Source organism: Neophocaena asiaeorientalis, unplaced genomic scaffold, assembly GCF_003031525.2.
Source record: "Neophocaena asiaeorientalis asiaeorientalis breed wild unplaced genomic scaffold, Neophocaena_asiaeorientalis_V1.1 scaffold39, whole genome shotgun sequence".
In the NCBI taxonomy this organism is placed as follows: Eukaryota; Metazoa; Chordata; class Mammalia; order Artiodactyla; family Phocoenidae; genus Neophocaena; species Neophocaena asiaeorientalis.
The window spans coordinates 7,759,684-7,777,108 of NW_020175670.1; the positions used below are offsets into that span (position 1 = coordinate 7,759,684).

Sequence of the window (17,425 nt, forward strand, 5' to 3'; positions counted from 1 at the left end):
AAAATCCCCCGCACCCGCCCTCTCAGCCTAGAGGGGAAGAAAGGCAAACGCAGCCAGCAGCAGGGAGGCTCACCCACCCCCACTGGCCTAACCGTCCCCACGGGCAGAATCACGGGTGGCAACTCAAAGCCCCCCAGAGAACGAGGTTCCACACTCACCCTTAAAACCCTTTCTTAGCACACGACCACACAAAACCGTGTAAATGAAAGTTCTCAGCAGCACTATTCAGAAACGGCCAAGAGGTGGAAACAACCCAAATGTCCATCGACTGGTAAATGACTATATTTGAGGTCTATCCATACAATGGAGTATTGATTGACCGTAAAAAGGAATGAAGCACTGATACGCGCTACAACACGATGAACCTTGAAAACATTAGGCTAAGCGAAAGCAGCCCCACTCATGGAACCACATATCGCATGATTGCGTTTATATAAAATGTCCAGAATAGGCAAATCTATAGAGACAGAAAGATGATTAGTGGTTGTCTAGGGTTTGGGGGGAGGGTGGTTGGTTTTGGGAAGTGACAGCTATGGGTTTCTTTCTGGGGGACAAAAATATTTTAAAATTAGATTGTGGTTATGGTTCCATAACCGTGTAAATACAGAAAAATACACTGTATACTTTAAAAGGGTGAATTGTATAATACGTGAACTTTAGCTCAATAAAGTTGTTTTTTAAGACAAAACACGAGCCTTCCTGCCAAGGACGCCTCCTTTGAGTTAATCTACACTCCCCTGGCAGTGCTCTCCAGGCTGTAGGGTACCATCATTCTCAGGGCCATGTAAGTGAAGGGTCCATACTTGCAGGGCCCTAAAAGTTGAGTGCCTCCTTAAATTTTGCACTCAGGATGCCTGCTTGCCTCACCCTAGTTCTGCCCCGATTTTGAGACTGCTTCAAGTTCAGATATGTCTACAGACTCTATCCCCCTGAGAACAGTTTCAAACTACCTACCATTCATTTCCTTGCTTTACAAACTTCAGTGGCTTGCCCCAGTCTCTACAGATTACAGTTCAAGGGCGACAAATCTAGATCTTCGACTTTGGACTCTAATCCCGCAGGCGCACAGGCTCTGGAGTTAGATGAGCCCTAAGGAGGAATTCCCTGCCAGCCAGGGTGCCGTAAGCAGGATTCACACCCAGGCCTTTGGGCTCCAGAACCTCCAGTGCCCAAGCTCTCGGCCCTCAGCCCCCGCAGCCTTCCTACCAATAGCAGAGGTTAAAATTTCGTCTCTGTATCACCATCAACCCTTGACCCCAGTCTCTGCACAAAGCGTAAGGGACTGACTGTTTAAATGCCAATGGTTAATTAGGAAAGGCTCCATCAATGCTAACTTACAACTGTTACCAGGCACACAAAGAGCAAACTGAGGTAGAGTCTTGCCATTCACTGTGGCTTCCCCATCTGTAATCACGCGCCAAGAAGCACAGTAAAGGAGAAAAAGCTAGTAGCTTCAAACTGCTGAAATCCATGAACCATCAATCCCTGGCCCGCAATACTTTATCTTGAACCTGGTCTTTCTTGGCCACAGAAAATCAAAGTTATATGGAAAGTAAGTTAAGAACAATCTTAAAAAGTCATGTATCTGGCAATCAGAGACCATTTTTTTCTTCCTTATTTTGCCCACTCCCTAAAACCTTGTAGAAAAAGAAAAACATCCTGATTTCAGAAGGTAGCTCTCCCCATTCAATTAAGTTGCAAATGAGCGAGGAAGGTACATACTATAACCAAAAGAAGGCCAAAAGCAAAAACAATGGAAAAAAAGAAAGCACACTTTTCTGGGATTGGAAAAAGAAAGGAGGGTGATCAAGACACAGGGAGCAACACTGCCACCCAGTGGTGACAGTGCCTCAAGTCACCCTCTGACATCTAACCTAAACCAGCGGTTTCACTCAGGGTCCCAATCAGAATGCTTTGGGTGGGTTTAAAAAGAAAGACGAGTTCAAGCGCAGGCCCATCCCCACCCTCCTGACACAGTGACAGCAGAGGGGCAGGTGCAGCCCGCCCATATTATAAGTCTCCCCACGTGACTGATACACAGTGAACGCTGAGAACCAGGGATCAAAACAAAGGGTCATACGGATGTCACTGTGATGCTTACAGGCTCCAGTGAAGTCCTACTTGCAGCTATTCTGCTTAGACCATCCGTTACAATTTCCCAATGGTTTATAAATTTTTGAAAATTTGGCCATGAACAATACAAATAAATCATAGTCACACAGCAGTTTCTACGTTTTTCACAATAATATAAAATAGTCATTATAAAGATTCAGGTTATATTTCCTTGGTTTTGCCATTACTATTTACATCTAATATCTAATCCAATCGACTTAACTGTATCATAAATTAGGCATATTGACACAGCTATACTCAACACAAAAACCCTTTGAACCTTAGTTTCAGTGGACTATTTACTTATACAATGGGTTTCAAATCAATAAATCTTATCTATATTAGATGGGTTTTCCTTTTTTAAACAAGACACGTAAAGCCTGAATGCTTCTATTGTTGGCGAAATCGGTAAGTGCACAACGTAATCTGAAATGCTTAAATGAAAGGCATTAGACCAAGACTAAAATTGTTCCTTGGCACAGAGGTAAGTAAAAGAATTTTCCCCCATTCCACAGTTGGGAGTTACCTAAAAAATTATTTCTTAACAACAAGGAATTATTTTTTGCATGAAACACTACGAAGAAAAACTGTGGAGTATTTCTACTACCAAACATCTAAGTCAGAAGTTGATTTTCAGCATTTTTTGCAGGCCTGACAATTAGGGTCTGAGCCCACAGCTAAGAAAACAAACACCTGCACACTCTCTGTGCCCCTCTGCCACCCAGGAGACAAAGCTTCCCTAAAAAATAAAGCGGCAGGAACGAGGCAGAGGCCAGATGTTTGGTTTCACTTGGCACATTGTCAGATTCTTCTTTATCCCTATTGCCATGTATTTTGTATCACTGCATTTTCCCCACCAGACCAACTCTTTGCTTCTCCGGGCAGCACAAATCCTCTCAAAAAATGTCACTGACGACCCAGATTTATTTGAGGTCTGACACACACGGGTGACGCCTTAGGTTATCTACAACAGCAGAGAGACACACAGGAGTCCTAAACCTAGGACTAGATGGTCTGGGCTGGACGGACCATGGTCACTCATTCTAAGCCCTTGCCACTCACAGTGGACCAGTATCACCAGCATCACTGAGGAGCTTGTCAGAAACGGAGACCATATGGACCCGCCCAGACCCACAGCACCAGACTCTGCCTCTACCGAGATCGCCAGAGGACTCTGAGCACACAGCAGTTTGCGAAGCGCTGCTCTAGATCAGGACCCGGAGAAGGCCACTTAATCTACTGGTGTGCTCACTCTCCATCTGAGGGATGAGCGTGCCTCTACTGCTTCTACCTTCAGAGCAGGCCTGTGGTGGGGATCAACAGTGGGAAAGCTTGAAAGTGACAAAGGGCGGTTTTCAGGAACAATAACGTCTGCCCGCAGCCCGCTCTACAAATGCAGTCTCAAACACACCCGACCTTCAGGGCTCTGCCCTGTGACAGATTTAACTGGACCCCCATAACACCACCCTCTGTCGAGTTTATAGTTTACCAAGTACGTACCTTTCACACAGTTAGTCTCTCACAAACCTTTCACCCAAAGAACCGGTAACACAAAGGAGAGAGAATGCCTTTCCCTGGGGTTTCTGGGGCACCAGTTATAAATGGCCACAAACTTAAAGCATCACTGAAGACGCTGCTTTAAATTTAAACCACCACGCAACTCACAGTATTCTACTTTACGATCTACTTATGTTTGTTTTATCACAAAAATAAACTTGCCTTGCCAAGTCTCCAAGCACAAACTGGCGGTTGCCCTATTGATCACAAGAGCTCCCCAGTGATGCGGTGATGCTGTACACCTGACCTACCAGCTGAGAAGCAGACACCCGCCTTTCTCCAAGGGTCACAATGGAAACCACCCTGCTAGACTCTGGTAAACTAACGTCAAGTGGGAATCCCTAGAAGAGGCCAACTGGTCTCTGTTGAGTTAAAACAAACAAACAAACAAAACAGCCTGGGATTTGGGAATGTTTGCGCTTGTTCTACTAAACATTTGTAAGTAAATTTCTAAATGGAAATTAACTGCCTACCAGTCAGGTCTCCAAAACATGAAATTCAGATTCTTACAGCTCAATTATTTCACAGGAATTGTGCACAGAGAAAGCCACACACCCCTGAGGAAGGGACAAGCTGACTTTGAGACAGTATCTGCGCAGTCTAATCTCTCCATTTCTGTCCACACTGACTGGCTTTGGACTTTCCTCTCTTTCACACTATACTTAATTAGAGTCACACTCACTAACACGTTTCTCTCTAGAATTTAGCCCATCTATGAAAACCAGAACCCCAAAATTACAGAAAATTCTATTTCTCCTTCCCTTGTACCCTTACAGCTCTTGTAAACACCATGGTTTTTAAATTTCTAGTTTCCTTTATTAGTTTTTTCCAAAGAGGATGAAATGGATGGGACAGTACAAATATCCCTGTCTCACTTTTTTACCTTGAAGAAAGGTTAGACCTGTTTCACTGAAGTTTGCAGTGCCAGAATACAAATGCGAAAGAGCCACAAAGAGCCACTCTGAGTACCTGGAACATTTTAAAAGTTCCTTAAACTTTTAAAGGAACTGCTAAAGTGTTCCTTACAAGTAGACTTACAAGTCCCTGATGCCACCGGCTGCAGACACCTGGGCTGCCCATGGGTCCCACCCGAGGCAGAGCCGCAAAGAGGCCTAGAGGCGCCTCTAGCAGCACGCTCTCTGCCTGGGACAGCCTGGCTGACGCAGGGACCTCTGGGACCCTCAGCTGCCTGAGGATCTGGAGGTCTCACAGCTGGAGGGGAACATGCAGAAAGCATGTTGGTCCAAGTGGTCCCAGACCACTGTGGAAGGTGCTGCTCTCTGCGCCCTAAGGATGGGAAGCAAACAGCGGCAGAGAATGAAGATGTCTGATTTGGGAGGAGAAAATGTAGACAGATGTTAAGAAATCAACCTCCCTCCCCGGCACACTCCAGTCCCAGTGCTAACGTGCAGGGAGGGGTACGATTAACTGAAGGCAAGTCCACATGTTAAAATGCTCTGAGACGTGTTGCTGCCTGGCTGGCAAGGGGACACAGGAATAGGCTGAGAACAAACGTCCGACACAGGGAGGCTCCAGAGGAGGGAGCAGGCCCGCAGGGCCTATGTGCAGTTCACCAGGAACTGCAGGGCGCAGACCCACGACCTCTGGTCCTGCCGCCCAGCTCTGTGGTTTGGGGAAAGTGACTTCAGCCACTCCAAGCCTCTGCTCCCTCATCTGTGAAACTGGTGTAATAAAAATGTCGACCTTTTTAAGGTTGACTGGGGATTAAAGGAAATAACTCATGTAAAGCTCTTGGCAAAAAAAGGGGCATGATTAAGTTATTATTATTATACCAATTCAGAGTTGTAAATGCTTTTATTTTCTCTTACCTCTCTCTTTCATACGCAGAGTACCTACCACATAATTTAAAAATTCAGGCAGCATTTCTTAAGTAAGAGCAGAAAGGACATAAGCAGGAAGAAGAGGAGGGAGGAGGGAGTTGAGAAATCACTAAGGACCAAATATTAAGCTTGTAAGAATCTGAGCTATTTACTTGCCTTCCCTTAAAAGTCATATAGCCTGTGGACTGGGAAACCTGGTGATAGAGATAATGAATAAGTAAATAACTAGAGTATGTTTCAAAGAGATAAATGCTATGGGAAAAATCAGGATAAGATTAGGAATGTCTGATGGGGTGGGGTGCCACTTGAAATAGAGCGGCCAGCGCAGCTTCAGTGAAAAGGTGATTTTCAGCAATAATCTGAAGCAGGTGAGGGACTTAGTCATGGTTATATCAGTGGAAGAGCATTCCAGGCATGGCCATGGCTCACACTGGCCGCCAGAGAATCAAAACCCCGGCCGATCAGCACAGCAGCTCCTCCGGGGCTCCAGCGGCAGGACGGCGCGGGCCAGTGGCTCCACGGCAACCCCCTGCAGAGGGGCCGAGGCCAGAGAAGCTTCCGGTGGGAGCACCAGGACTTCCACACAGGGAAGGTGACTTGATACCAGAAACGTGTGCACCACTGATTAGTCTTTCTAATCTTGTGAATTCTTCAATTCTTAAAAAAAAATGCCAATAAAAACATCACGCTCCCCTATCTCAATCAGTGTGGCAAGAGGCATAATTAATCCTATATCATAGGTGAGAAATTAGACAGCTGGTTCCAGATCACGGCTCCTGAGGGGAAAAGCTGGGATTTGGATGCAGGCACTCCGCTCCTGCTTTCAGAGGAGGTTCCCTGAACGAGCTCTAAATTCTTTCCCTAAGTTCATCTTCATAACCACCTCAGACCACGATGAAGAGGTCAGCTCTCTGCTTTCCTACAAACAAGCAGGTGATCCTGGGGGGCCTGTCAGGCAGACACTGGGGCATTACTTTTAGTACCATTTCCGGCAGGGGAGATGGACCCACCAAGTCCTGGGTTCCCAGTTCCCTGGAGACCATGCCGCCCGGCCCACAGGGTACTGGACGGACCTGCTCAGCGCTCTGACCTCTGGGGCAATAACAACTTATCCCATCTCATTCCCTGCAAACTTCTGCCCAGCTGGGTCCGAGGGCCCAGGATTCACCAAAGAACCCTGTCCACGGCAAACATTATCAATAACAATGCAACATGGAGTTAAATATCCATTTCTTACAATATTCCCAGACTAAACCAATTAAAAAGAGAAGTTTTCTGCTTAACTTTTAAAAAGAGAATTCAGACACAAACTATGGCGTTCTTCCCCATTCCCTTCCTACCTGCTGGGGTGACACAAGATCACATTGTCTCACGCCGCCCACAGTGCCATCTCCTTGCCTATTTTATCCTGGGGTTCTCCAGAGAATCAAGCATTTGCCAGCACCGACTAATCTTCTGACTCAGGCCCCCCAGACGCCGACCAGGAGATACCAGTGCGGGTCCCGTCTAGAAACTCACTGTACTTCCAGGAAGTATGGGAAAAGAGTGGCACCAGGGTGGGGCCTGTAGACACCAGCCATTTCCTCAGAGGCCAGAGCTCCAACCGGGAGCTGCGCATTTTACGAGCCTGCTCTTTTCTACAGCCACTACTGCAGCAACCCCTTTGGCTTAGAATTTTACAAGTTTAAAAAGGAGGGAACTAGGATACACCATCTGGCTGTTGGACATTAGTAGGATATCTACAACATGAAAATGAAATCTTTAAAACAAAAGCGTCTAAAATGATACAAACTGAAATAACTCAATTTACTAAAAAAATTTTTTTAATCACACTGAATGAATAAAGCCAGCACTCCTTTACATTGCTCCTGCTAGGGGACATTGGTATAGGAAGCTAAACACACCACTGCTGCAAACGCAATAACAGTAACAAAAATGTTACCACTTGACACGTGATATGTCTTTAGGTTTTCAAAGCACTTTCACATTTATCATTTAATGTAATTCCATGAGATGTGAAGAGCCAATACTACTGTAACCGTTTTATAACCAAAGGAACTAAGTACAAATGAAGTTCTATGATTTGTATCACAAAGCGAGCTGAGTCCAAACCAGACTCTTGTTTAATTTGGCAGAGGACTCATTATCCGAATCAAATATTAAGAACTCTGGGGGAGAGAGGCGGGGAGGGAGAGAGAAGAAACAACAATGGGGGGAGGGGAGCAGGAAGGGAGGGTTCCTCCAACAGCACCTCCTCCCCCAAGACAGCTGCAGGGAACCTAGTCTGAACACTCTTGGGTTAGCCTTGGCTGCTTCCTAAGAGACATGAAGTGTGTCGAGGGACAAGAGTGAGTCTCCACTACATGCAGTCTTGCAGTCTGAGGAATTCAAGTAATCTTTGGAGGTCTGTTTTGAGTGCTTTTATAAAGAAAAAATGTTTTCTGATTAAGGAACACTAAGGAAAATAAATATCTACTGTTGAAAGTTTAGATCACTGGGCAGAGAAAAATCTTAATTTTACTCAGATGAACTGCATTTAAACTCCTCTTTTACATTATAACTCAACATACAAAGGCCTAAAGATAAACTTTAGCACGTCCTATACAGGCATACCTTGTTTTATTGGGCTTATTAGCTCTACTGTACTTCACAGACACTGCATTTTTTAGAAACTGAATGTCTGTGGCAACCCTGAATTGTCAGATGATAGTTAGAATTTTTTAGCAATCAAGACTTTTTTTAGGTAAGGTATGTATGTCTTTTAGACATTAATGCTATTGCACACTTAAAAGACTACATTATAGTGTCTATACTATAGGGTAAACATAACTTTTATGTGTGCACTGGGAAATGACAAAATTTGTGTGATTCGCCTTATTGCAATATTCTTCTTATTGTGCTGGTCTTGAACCCTAACCCATAATATCTCTGAGGTCTGCTTGTATTTCTTTAGAGGACACAAGAAGGATGACAGAGAGTCCTCCTGTGACACCAGATTGAGTGACAGCAAATGACAAGGCACAGATCATCACAGGTGTGACCAGTGGGATAGAGGTACCTCTAAAACCACACCATGCTGAGGTAGGGTGGAAACCTACATTTCAGTTGCAGACAGGGAAAACGGATCCGCTGGAAACAGTGATAGGCATTGCTTCTCAACCAGGGAACTTTAAAATCAGGGGATGATTTTGACTTGAGATCTCACTTCACCTCTTCTTCCACCAAATGTGCTTTTGCTACAGATGAAACTCGAGCCAGGACCTAGCTTTACGTTGGGGGTGGGCCTTACCTTCGTGTCTGCCGGGAGAATCGCAGGCTTTCTGCGGGGTGGCCACTCGAAGGAAGATCTGCTGCCTCCACGAGTGTCTCCGTGTCTTTACGGGGGTCCCGCTGGCATCACCAAGACGGCTGGCTTTGGACTCAAAGTCCCTAAAATTACAAGACAATTGTTTTATGACTGGTGAGGAGATATAAGCAGGTATTTTAGCTTGACTTTTTTTTGTTTTTTAAACAGAGCACTAAATTATAAATTATCTTTGTACCAGCAAACATAACTAGATAATCACAGGCATCAAATCAAACTCGCAGTGGGGCAACACTCCCACAGGACTGCTTTCTGACAGGGTGCTTTTTATGGAAAGAGTCAGGGTACATGTCCTTAATTTATTTTTATGGTAAAAGATATTAAGAACTACACTCCATGGATCTTGGCTTCCAATTGGGCCTCTCTTGGTGCCACTTCAGAAAAGAGAGACGGCCTAAAGGGGGCGCTGTCACCCGGGCCACAATCTCCCCTAGTCTGTGTGAGGGGAGATTTTCTTAGCATAGGCCTGCGTCTCCAAGGATCATCACCAAAAAAAAAAAAAGAAAAACGTTAAATTACACAGAACCAGCAAGGGCAATAATTATGCAGTCACTTGCTAATAATGACTTTTACCATCTGTATGTTTTAAACTGCAAAATAAAGTATAGTTTTCAATATACATAAACACAATCACTAATTTCCTTTCTATTCACGGGACAACTTGGGGAACCCCTTGTAACTTACACCTGAATATATACCAACAACTGAACAATCATCTGAACTTGGAGATCAAACATGCTGACTGATTTACTGGCAGCCATATATGCTCATTATCCAGAAACACTTCTATCATTTAGAGACAACGGTTAAGACTTTCTTTAATTTGCTGAAAATAACCATGTATTAATAAACTAATCCTAGTCAAAACTGGATAACAGGTTGACTCCACATTTTTTTAAATCACATCATCAGTAAGAAAAATTATAAGAAAGAAGATACAATAGATCTAGCGAAAATGATTTTTTAAATGGCAAAAGTACAGATGAAAAATCCTTATATGTCTAACAATCAACACTTCTACCCAGACTTGATATATCTAAATTCAACTCTACCTTTTTGTGTTCATAAAGTCAGAGGTGTTATTTTCATCTACAGGAGCCAGAAATTTTAGAAAATTTGGCACAGAGGAAGAAGAATGAAGTTTTTTCCGCAGGGCATTACGGTAGGAGATGCTGAGAGTGTGGTTGAAAAAAAGAGTTTAGGATAAAGAAACACAAACACACAAGGTATAAAACATAACCTTCAAAACAGAAGAAACATTTTATAGTTCTAAGGCTAAGAAAATTAAAGCGGGTAAGAAATCAAAAATAGTTTACAAATGAGATTTAACTTTCATTTCAGTCAATAAAATTCTATTATTTTAAATGAATGGAATCAATGAACTAATTAACAAACATCAGTCCAGTTACATAAGGTGAATAAATTCTAAAGATGTGCTGTGCACCATTGTGCCTACAGTTACAACACTCTGCCCATAGTTAGTAATACCGTGAACACGCAAAAAAGGTGTTAAGAGGGTAGATCTCGTGTAAAGCGTTCTGACCAAAATAAAAACAAAACCACAACAATAAAAAATTCAGTCCATCATCCAAAATGACTCCTTCCTTCCAAAGTAGAAAAATAATTTTCCTAAATTAATGAGGAAGTTTCTGATATGGCACAAATCGCAATGCATATGATCAAGCACATTGCTGTTAATGTGTGTGTATGTGTGTGTGTGTGTGTACACTAGGGCAGGGGAATGTGAAAATAAGTATATAAAAAATAATTTGCCATCAAGACTGTTTTCATAATAATTTTGAGGGAATTAATCAACAGTAAAATTAAGTAGATTCAAATGATAGACTGAAAATAGGAAAACCAAAACCAGACAAGCACACACACACACACACGCACACACACACACACACACACACACACACACACAAGCGGTGGCCCCGGGGTCCTTGTGTGGACATTCAGCACACTCTCTCTGCGTGAGCATCCCAGGAAGACGAACGACACTGAACTTGCCATGCGGGTGGCTCACCTCTTTGGCACGGCATTGCCACTCTGTTCTCCGCTTGGGTTATGTTTGAGGTACTTAAAGAAATTGGGCGAGGAGGCGGAGGGGGTAAGACGAGGTGGAGGAGCAGCTGAGGACTGACCTGAGCCACCTTCAGACTCGCCGACAGGGGGACGATTCCCACTAAATAGCAATTAGAGAGAAAGCAGGGGAGTTAAAGGCGGGGACGGAACCGCACAGGAAACGCAGAGGACACACGGAGGAAACAGGAACTGTCACAGTTAGAGGGTGCTCTCCTCTTCTGCGCCCCAATTCCTGCTGGCAAAGGCAGCTCTCAGTCAAGAGGGCACCGTGCAAGGTCCCTCTTGATCACTTCCCACATGTTTATGTGCGCAAGAGACCCGTTTCCTCTACTCCTTTTTTAGAATCTGACGGGGGGAAAATTTTTTTAATTAAAACAAAAGCAAAGGAAAGCAAAACAAAATCCAGAGTTTTAGAAATACATCTCTCGTCAAAATGAACAATAACCTGCCTTGAATGCCCAAGTCTCATTTCCTGTGCATAAGTGAGCAGAGAGTTCATGAGGGGGGAGCAAAGCCAAAGAAGCATGCTGGGGGACGGAGGAGGAGGGGGGACAGTACCGCGCCCCCTCATCACCCACGCCCCACAGGACCCTTTAGGAAGCTGCATTCTTAGGGGAGAAGGGAAATGGACTGTCAGGGACTTCTCATTTCCTGCCACCTCTGGCTTGTGTGAAACAGTGGGCTTATTAGCAAGAGGACTAGAAATCTCCAGACAGGAAAAGTTCCATTATCACTAAAGTGCCAGAAAAAGAGGGGTGGGAGCCAGTGGAGAGGCAGAATAAAAGGAGTGTGCGCGCAGGCTTTTAAGAAACATGACAAGAAGCCACAAAGCCTCAAACAAACTATGCTTGTCTCCAAAACATCACAGAATTGGATATTAGCTTCTGAAGCATGTCCTGCTTTGGGATCACAATTATCCAGCCAAATTCCAAAGAACCATCATAACTATTTTCAATGGCGTACGGAAAACAGAGCTGAGCGGCTCTACTAGCTCGTCTGAGATTGCTAGCACGTGTCACTGCTTCATCAGCACCACCTCCAACACCCACCCCCGCGTGGACTCTCCCTCATCTGTGCAGGGCCTGCACCGAGACACATGTCCTGGCTTCTGTTGTCACCAAAATCAGGCAGCAGCTGCACACAGGTGTGGCCTACTTCAGCCTTCTAAGGTGACGAGTTTTAAAATATTTTTAAAGTGATTTTTAAACATACCTCTGTGTCCATTCATGGTCTCTGACACTCGGAGTCAAATTAATTGCCAAGGGACCCCAGAAGGAAGCGGGAGAGCTTCTACTACTGTACTGCTTCCCCAGCTCTACAGCCAGGAAATCCCAACTGCTCACTAGAGCAGTTGGGATTAAAATTAGTAAGTCTTGTTCGAAGAATCCAGAACTCTCACATTGGAGGAGATTTTAGAGACCACCTATTGTGTCATACAGTGTCAACTGTGTCATACAGTGAAGTGAAGCAACTTTTTGCCTGGGCCACGGCCGGCTTGGGACAGAACTAGGACAGAGGCCCCGGCATCACTGCGCCTCCAGCCAGGGCCTCCAAACGAGCAGACTCACCTGACCGCTCACTCACTACTTCCCTCCAGGCCAGTGGCAGAGTTCACGGTCAGGGCTGCCTCTCACTGTGTGAGGAGGGACCATTCTGCATCTTAAGGGCCATTTCTGCTCGTCTTACCTGCTTCCTCACCGTACTTGCACTTGAACAGGTAACAAGTATCTCTTACAACTACATATTTCCCAAGGGAGGAAGACGGAAGGAACACACTGCTTCGAGTTTTACCTTTTTAAGCCAAGAGTGAAACCTGACTCAGGCTTCTCTTTTCACCCAACTGACATGCCTGGGATGCACACACCTGGTTAGTAACAGATATGCCCCAGCCATTTATACAACAAATCTACATTTTCAACAAATCTTACTTTCGTTCATGAGGCGTCTCTGTGCTCACTGAGTGATACCTCACAAGTTTCCTTTGCGAGACCCCTGGAGATCCCTGTGCCTGCTGCAGAGGCTGCTGGCATTCCACAGGGACGTGACTCAGAGTGTTGGCGCGCCTCCTGAAGCCCTGCTGGGGTGACAGCAGGGCTGGCTCTTCTGCGGCGTGGCTCTCTGAGTCACTGGACAGGTCATCCGAGGAGCCCAGGAGTCTGAAGGAGCTCTCAGAGATGGGAAAGGCCTCCTTTTCACACACAGACGGCTCCTGACAGCAGACAGACAGCAGTTCAGACACATGGCAAGGCACTTGTGGGATTTACACATCTCTAATTCCAGCGGCAGGAAAACATTTCAAAATGTAGGCACATCTTCTGATCACAGTGCCCTCTAGAGGCCACCAAAAGTATAAGACGATTAAAGGCCCACTAAATGCCTGCTCCTCCGAGACAAAACGTTAGTGTGCAGGACAAATGGGGAAACTGTCCAAGTGCAAGCGTGAAGGACATAAATTATAACAAGTAACTGCCCTAAGCAAAGCTGAAATAGTTCTCTTTCTAGAAAAGAGAGCTCTTTACTACTGCCTATAACAAGCAGAGCGAATGCCGTTTAACTTGTCGGCACAGTTTAAACAAAGCAAGTTCTTTATCTTGGCCAAGTGTGTTCATACGTGTGATACCCACATTTTATGGCTCTCTCTGAATGTGATCTAATGTTTGGATTTAACTTGGTAATCTTGAGTGTTAAAAATTACATCCTATATTATTCTTAGATATGAAAAATCTCTCTCTAGGCACTTACTGACATGATTCAGGGCAAATCACTTAACTTCTTTCTGCACCTCAATTTCCTCATCTGTAAAAGGGTATAGTGAAAATTTATCTCACCGGGTTTCAGAATTAAGCAAGATAATACAACTAAAAGTACTTGTCTGCTGTTAAATGTTGTATAAGTTATTGTCTTATTAGGCACTCAGTGAATTTCCTGAGTGGGTACTCAAACATTTGTTGAGAATCATGACAATATTTTAATATCGTAGGCTCTCAAGATGCATACCTTTTCAAAGGAATGAACTACCACCACTCATGCTTAGCACTGCATGCCCAGGACGTGGCAGGGGCCAATATATTTTTCTCAAATCAAAAAATATAAAATAACTGATGTGTAAAACACTGATGACTAATAAGAACCTGCTGTATTAAAAAAATGTATATATATACATATATATATATATATATATATAAGAAGAAGTGTACCAGCTTGTCCCTGCTGAAATTACTAGGAGGGATGAATAAATCAACATGAAAAGAGCAAAAAGGAATGAATGCATCTAATAACAGTGGACTGGAAAATCTAAATTCCACCTGTTCATTTGACCTGCAGTTGAGTGTCTCTTAGATGATAGGTATTAAGGATTTTAATTAAAAAAATTAAATTTATGTTTATTGAGGAGAAAGGTTATATACACTTAATTTTGTAGGAATTAGATTTTAAAGCTTAATTCCCAAAACATTATGAAATGTTAAACAGTAACTTAAATTTTTCATTCTTCAGGACTCTACAGTTACCAAGATTCTTTTAATTTAAGGATTTAAAAATGTGTTTAAGACAATTCATCAAGCAATCTCCATCACGCAAACCTATTCATCTCAACTCTCATTAACGTCCTTCCAAATTATGTGGAAGAGCTAACCCTTAGCTTCATCTAACACCGGAAAGGGCCACTGGATGTTCAGCTTCTTTGCTTCCAGATGATCAATTTACTGGAAGAGATCCAATTACGTCTGTCATCCAGAGTGAAGTAAGTCAGAAAGAAAAAGACAAAGACCGTATGCTAACACATGTAACACTTTTAACAACAGTTTCTCAACGTCAGGATGAACAAACGACATAAAGAATAGCATAGAGCCACACACACAATACACACAAATAGGTTCTAAAAAGCTGCATTTCCCTTAGAATTACCCTAGAAATTCAAACCATGTGTATATTCCTAGATCTGTGATTTGAAGAATAAAAAACAAGCAATAAGACTTACTGGAAAAGTCACTTGAGTGACATGAATTTCTTCACAGCACCTTTATTGGAACTAATCTGGAACGCCCTCTTCCCTGTCCACTTCCACGGGTGCAATTCCTATACTTTCTCCAAGATTTATCAAAAGCACTACTGCTCCCCTCTCCAAGCTTTCTCTGGTTCCACTGACCAAAAATAGCTCCCCTTCCTCTTGCTCCTGTGACAGCTAAGCTACCTTGGCTCTTATTTGAACTCAGGCTCACAGCTACTCTACTCGATGCTGGTGTATCTGTCGCCTCTCCTACCAGATGAGTTCCTTCCTGCAGGGTAGAAGCTGTCTTTTTCATCTGTATCCAGCAGATAAAAAAAACCCAAAACATTTCCAAACTTCAAATGAATTGTGGGTAGAATCAGTATGGAGGAGATGAATTTAAATAAACCACTAGATTCTAACTTAGAAAATCATATTCAGGGCATTCCCTGGTGGTCCAATGGTTAGGACTCCATACTTCCACTGCCTAGGGCATGGGTTTAATCCCTGGTCAGGGAACTAAGATCCCGCAAGCCACACAGCACAGACGCCCCCCCCCCAAAAAAAAAAATCATATTCAGAAGACTGGGGTCTAGGGACTTGCTCCCCTAAGTGGGTCCACAGACCAGCGGCATCAACATCACCTTGGAGCTTGTCAGAAACTGGCCATTTCAGGAATCACCCCAGGCCTACTGAATCAGAATCTGCATTTTAACCAGATCCCATTAAAGATGCACCTTAGAAATTGAGAAAGCACTCAACTGCGGCAGCGTTTCTCAAACTATCGGCTGTAACACATTGGTAGGCAGTGATATCAATTTCGTGGTCTGCCACAAACTTTTTAAAGCAATAGCAAATACCAATATTATCACATGTTTACAGTAAATATCATTTTGTGAAATCTTATTTTCATTTTATCTGTGAGCATGTAGGTATGTGTGTTTCTGAACTAGTTTGCAATGTTAAATGTGTAAATTACTGTTGGTTATGGTCTAAAACCTTTGAAAGCCACATGCCCAGGAGGAAGCACAGAAGAACTTTGATTCCTGTGGTAAGGAGCTGGCCTCCACAACAACTCCCCCTCTTTCCATCCCAGGGCACTCTGACATCCCCAGCACAAAACCCGAAATCCACTTTTCTGGTGGGTAAAAAGTTGAACTAACTAGGTTTAAGTACGCTTATATATTTAGAAAGCAAGAAATTAAAACAAGGACATAGACACAGGTCTGCTACCAAAGAGAACTGCTGGCTTGCTCACTATCACAAAGCTGTGCTTGGTGGCAGACGCGAGGGGTGAGGCTTATTTATAAAAATAGTGATGTTTAATTATAATCATAGAGTCAGGCAGAGGACAGAGTAAGTTTCAGGAATTTAAGTTGCATACTTCTCATAATTCGTAAACCCACGTTTGAGGTTTTCCCAATTATTTTTAATATTTCATTTAGATTTCACTGGAAAACCTACTAAAGAAAGAAATCCATTGATCACTTGTGATTAATTAGATCTCAGTGGCCTGAAATTGTGCTTTTTCCTCTTTGCTTATGCAATAGCCCTCTGTTTTGGTATGTACAACTTTTCGGCTAGAGTAGGACTGCACAACCAGCCCTCCCCCTGCATTATCAAGTCCAGAAGCACCAAATTTCTCATGATTGGAGCTATGAGGCTTCTTTTGTTCCTTTTGATAGGCCCGGTATATAGGAGATGAGCAAGACCCATTTGCTGGTTTCTTCAGGGTGTCATATGAAAAAAAAAACGTGCTTACTTTGCTGGTGCTACTTAATGTGCTAGACACGGAGCTGTCCAGATCCAGACTGGCGGAGTGCTCCTGGAGGCCTCTGGCTTTATTACCCTACAGAAAGAAAAGCAGTCGAGTTATAACCCCTGAGGCTTTTGCAAAGGCATCTGCTAGAAGCAACCTGGTCTATTTAAATAAGTTCAGGAAAAATGCATCTACTGGGAAACTCTGCTGAGCACATATGTGCATGAAGAAAATCAATATTTCTGTCTTTTTTTTTTTTTTTTTTTTTTTTTTAACCAAACTAAATGTTCCAAAGCACCTTGTGGGTTAGTCATTTGGCAGGGATGATGGGCAGAAGAGACAACACGTCTAGAAGAAAAGCAAGCACTGAGGTGCACACCTCAACAACAGAGTCCCCCCTCTGAGTCACACGGTGTCATGACCCGCCAGCCTATGACACACAAACCACAATCTCTCGGTCTGGGAGCTCTCAAAGGCAGCCCCACCCCAACTCTGGTTTTGTAAATGAACTGCTTTTAATTATCTGTAAGGCTGCTGTGAAATTCTCAGAAACACCTCCATAGAAAATAAAATTTATAACAAAAAAAAATGTTTCAAATGGAGTGGTTCATGAAATAAAAGATAAATATAAGAAGATACTGCAAACTCCAGAAAGGTGTGAAACTTTGAGAGAAAAGAGAACTTTTATTTCTTAGTGTAAAAGATATTTACACACA

At 43.5% G+C, this 17,425-nt stretch overlaps 1 protein-coding gene across 11 annotated transcripts in view; it reads right to left on the reverse strand.

Moving 5' to 3' along the window:
* The window catches only part of TBC1D1 (TBC1 domain family member 1), a 353,465-nt gene that overhangs the window by 196,562 nt on the left and 139,478 nt on the right, over nucleotides 1-17,425 (reverse strand). For 6 of the 11 annotated variants that reach the window (XR_003001308.1, XR_003001307.1, XR_003001309.1 and 3 more), the window contains 5 exons: nucleotides 16,713-16,799; nucleotides 12,891-13,213; nucleotides 10,904-11,062; nucleotides 9,927-10,046; nucleotides 8,800-8,939 (listed from right to left, as the gene is read on the reverse strand). Coding sequence is in view for 8 of the 11 variants with exons in the window: in XM_024731609.1 (XP_024587377.1) it covers nucleotides 8,800-8,939; nucleotides 9,927-10,046; nucleotides 10,904-11,062; nucleotides 12,891-13,213; nucleotides 16,713-16,799 (829 nt within the window). In the remaining 3 variants the exon portion in view is untranslated. The remainder of the gene's footprint in view (nucleotides 1-8,799; nucleotides 8,940-9,926; nucleotides 10,047-10,903; nucleotides 11,063-12,890; nucleotides 13,214-16,712; nucleotides 16,800-17,425) is intronic. The other 5 variants (XM_024731610.1, XM_024731611.1, XM_024731612.1 and 2 more) reach the window with 5 other exon arrangements.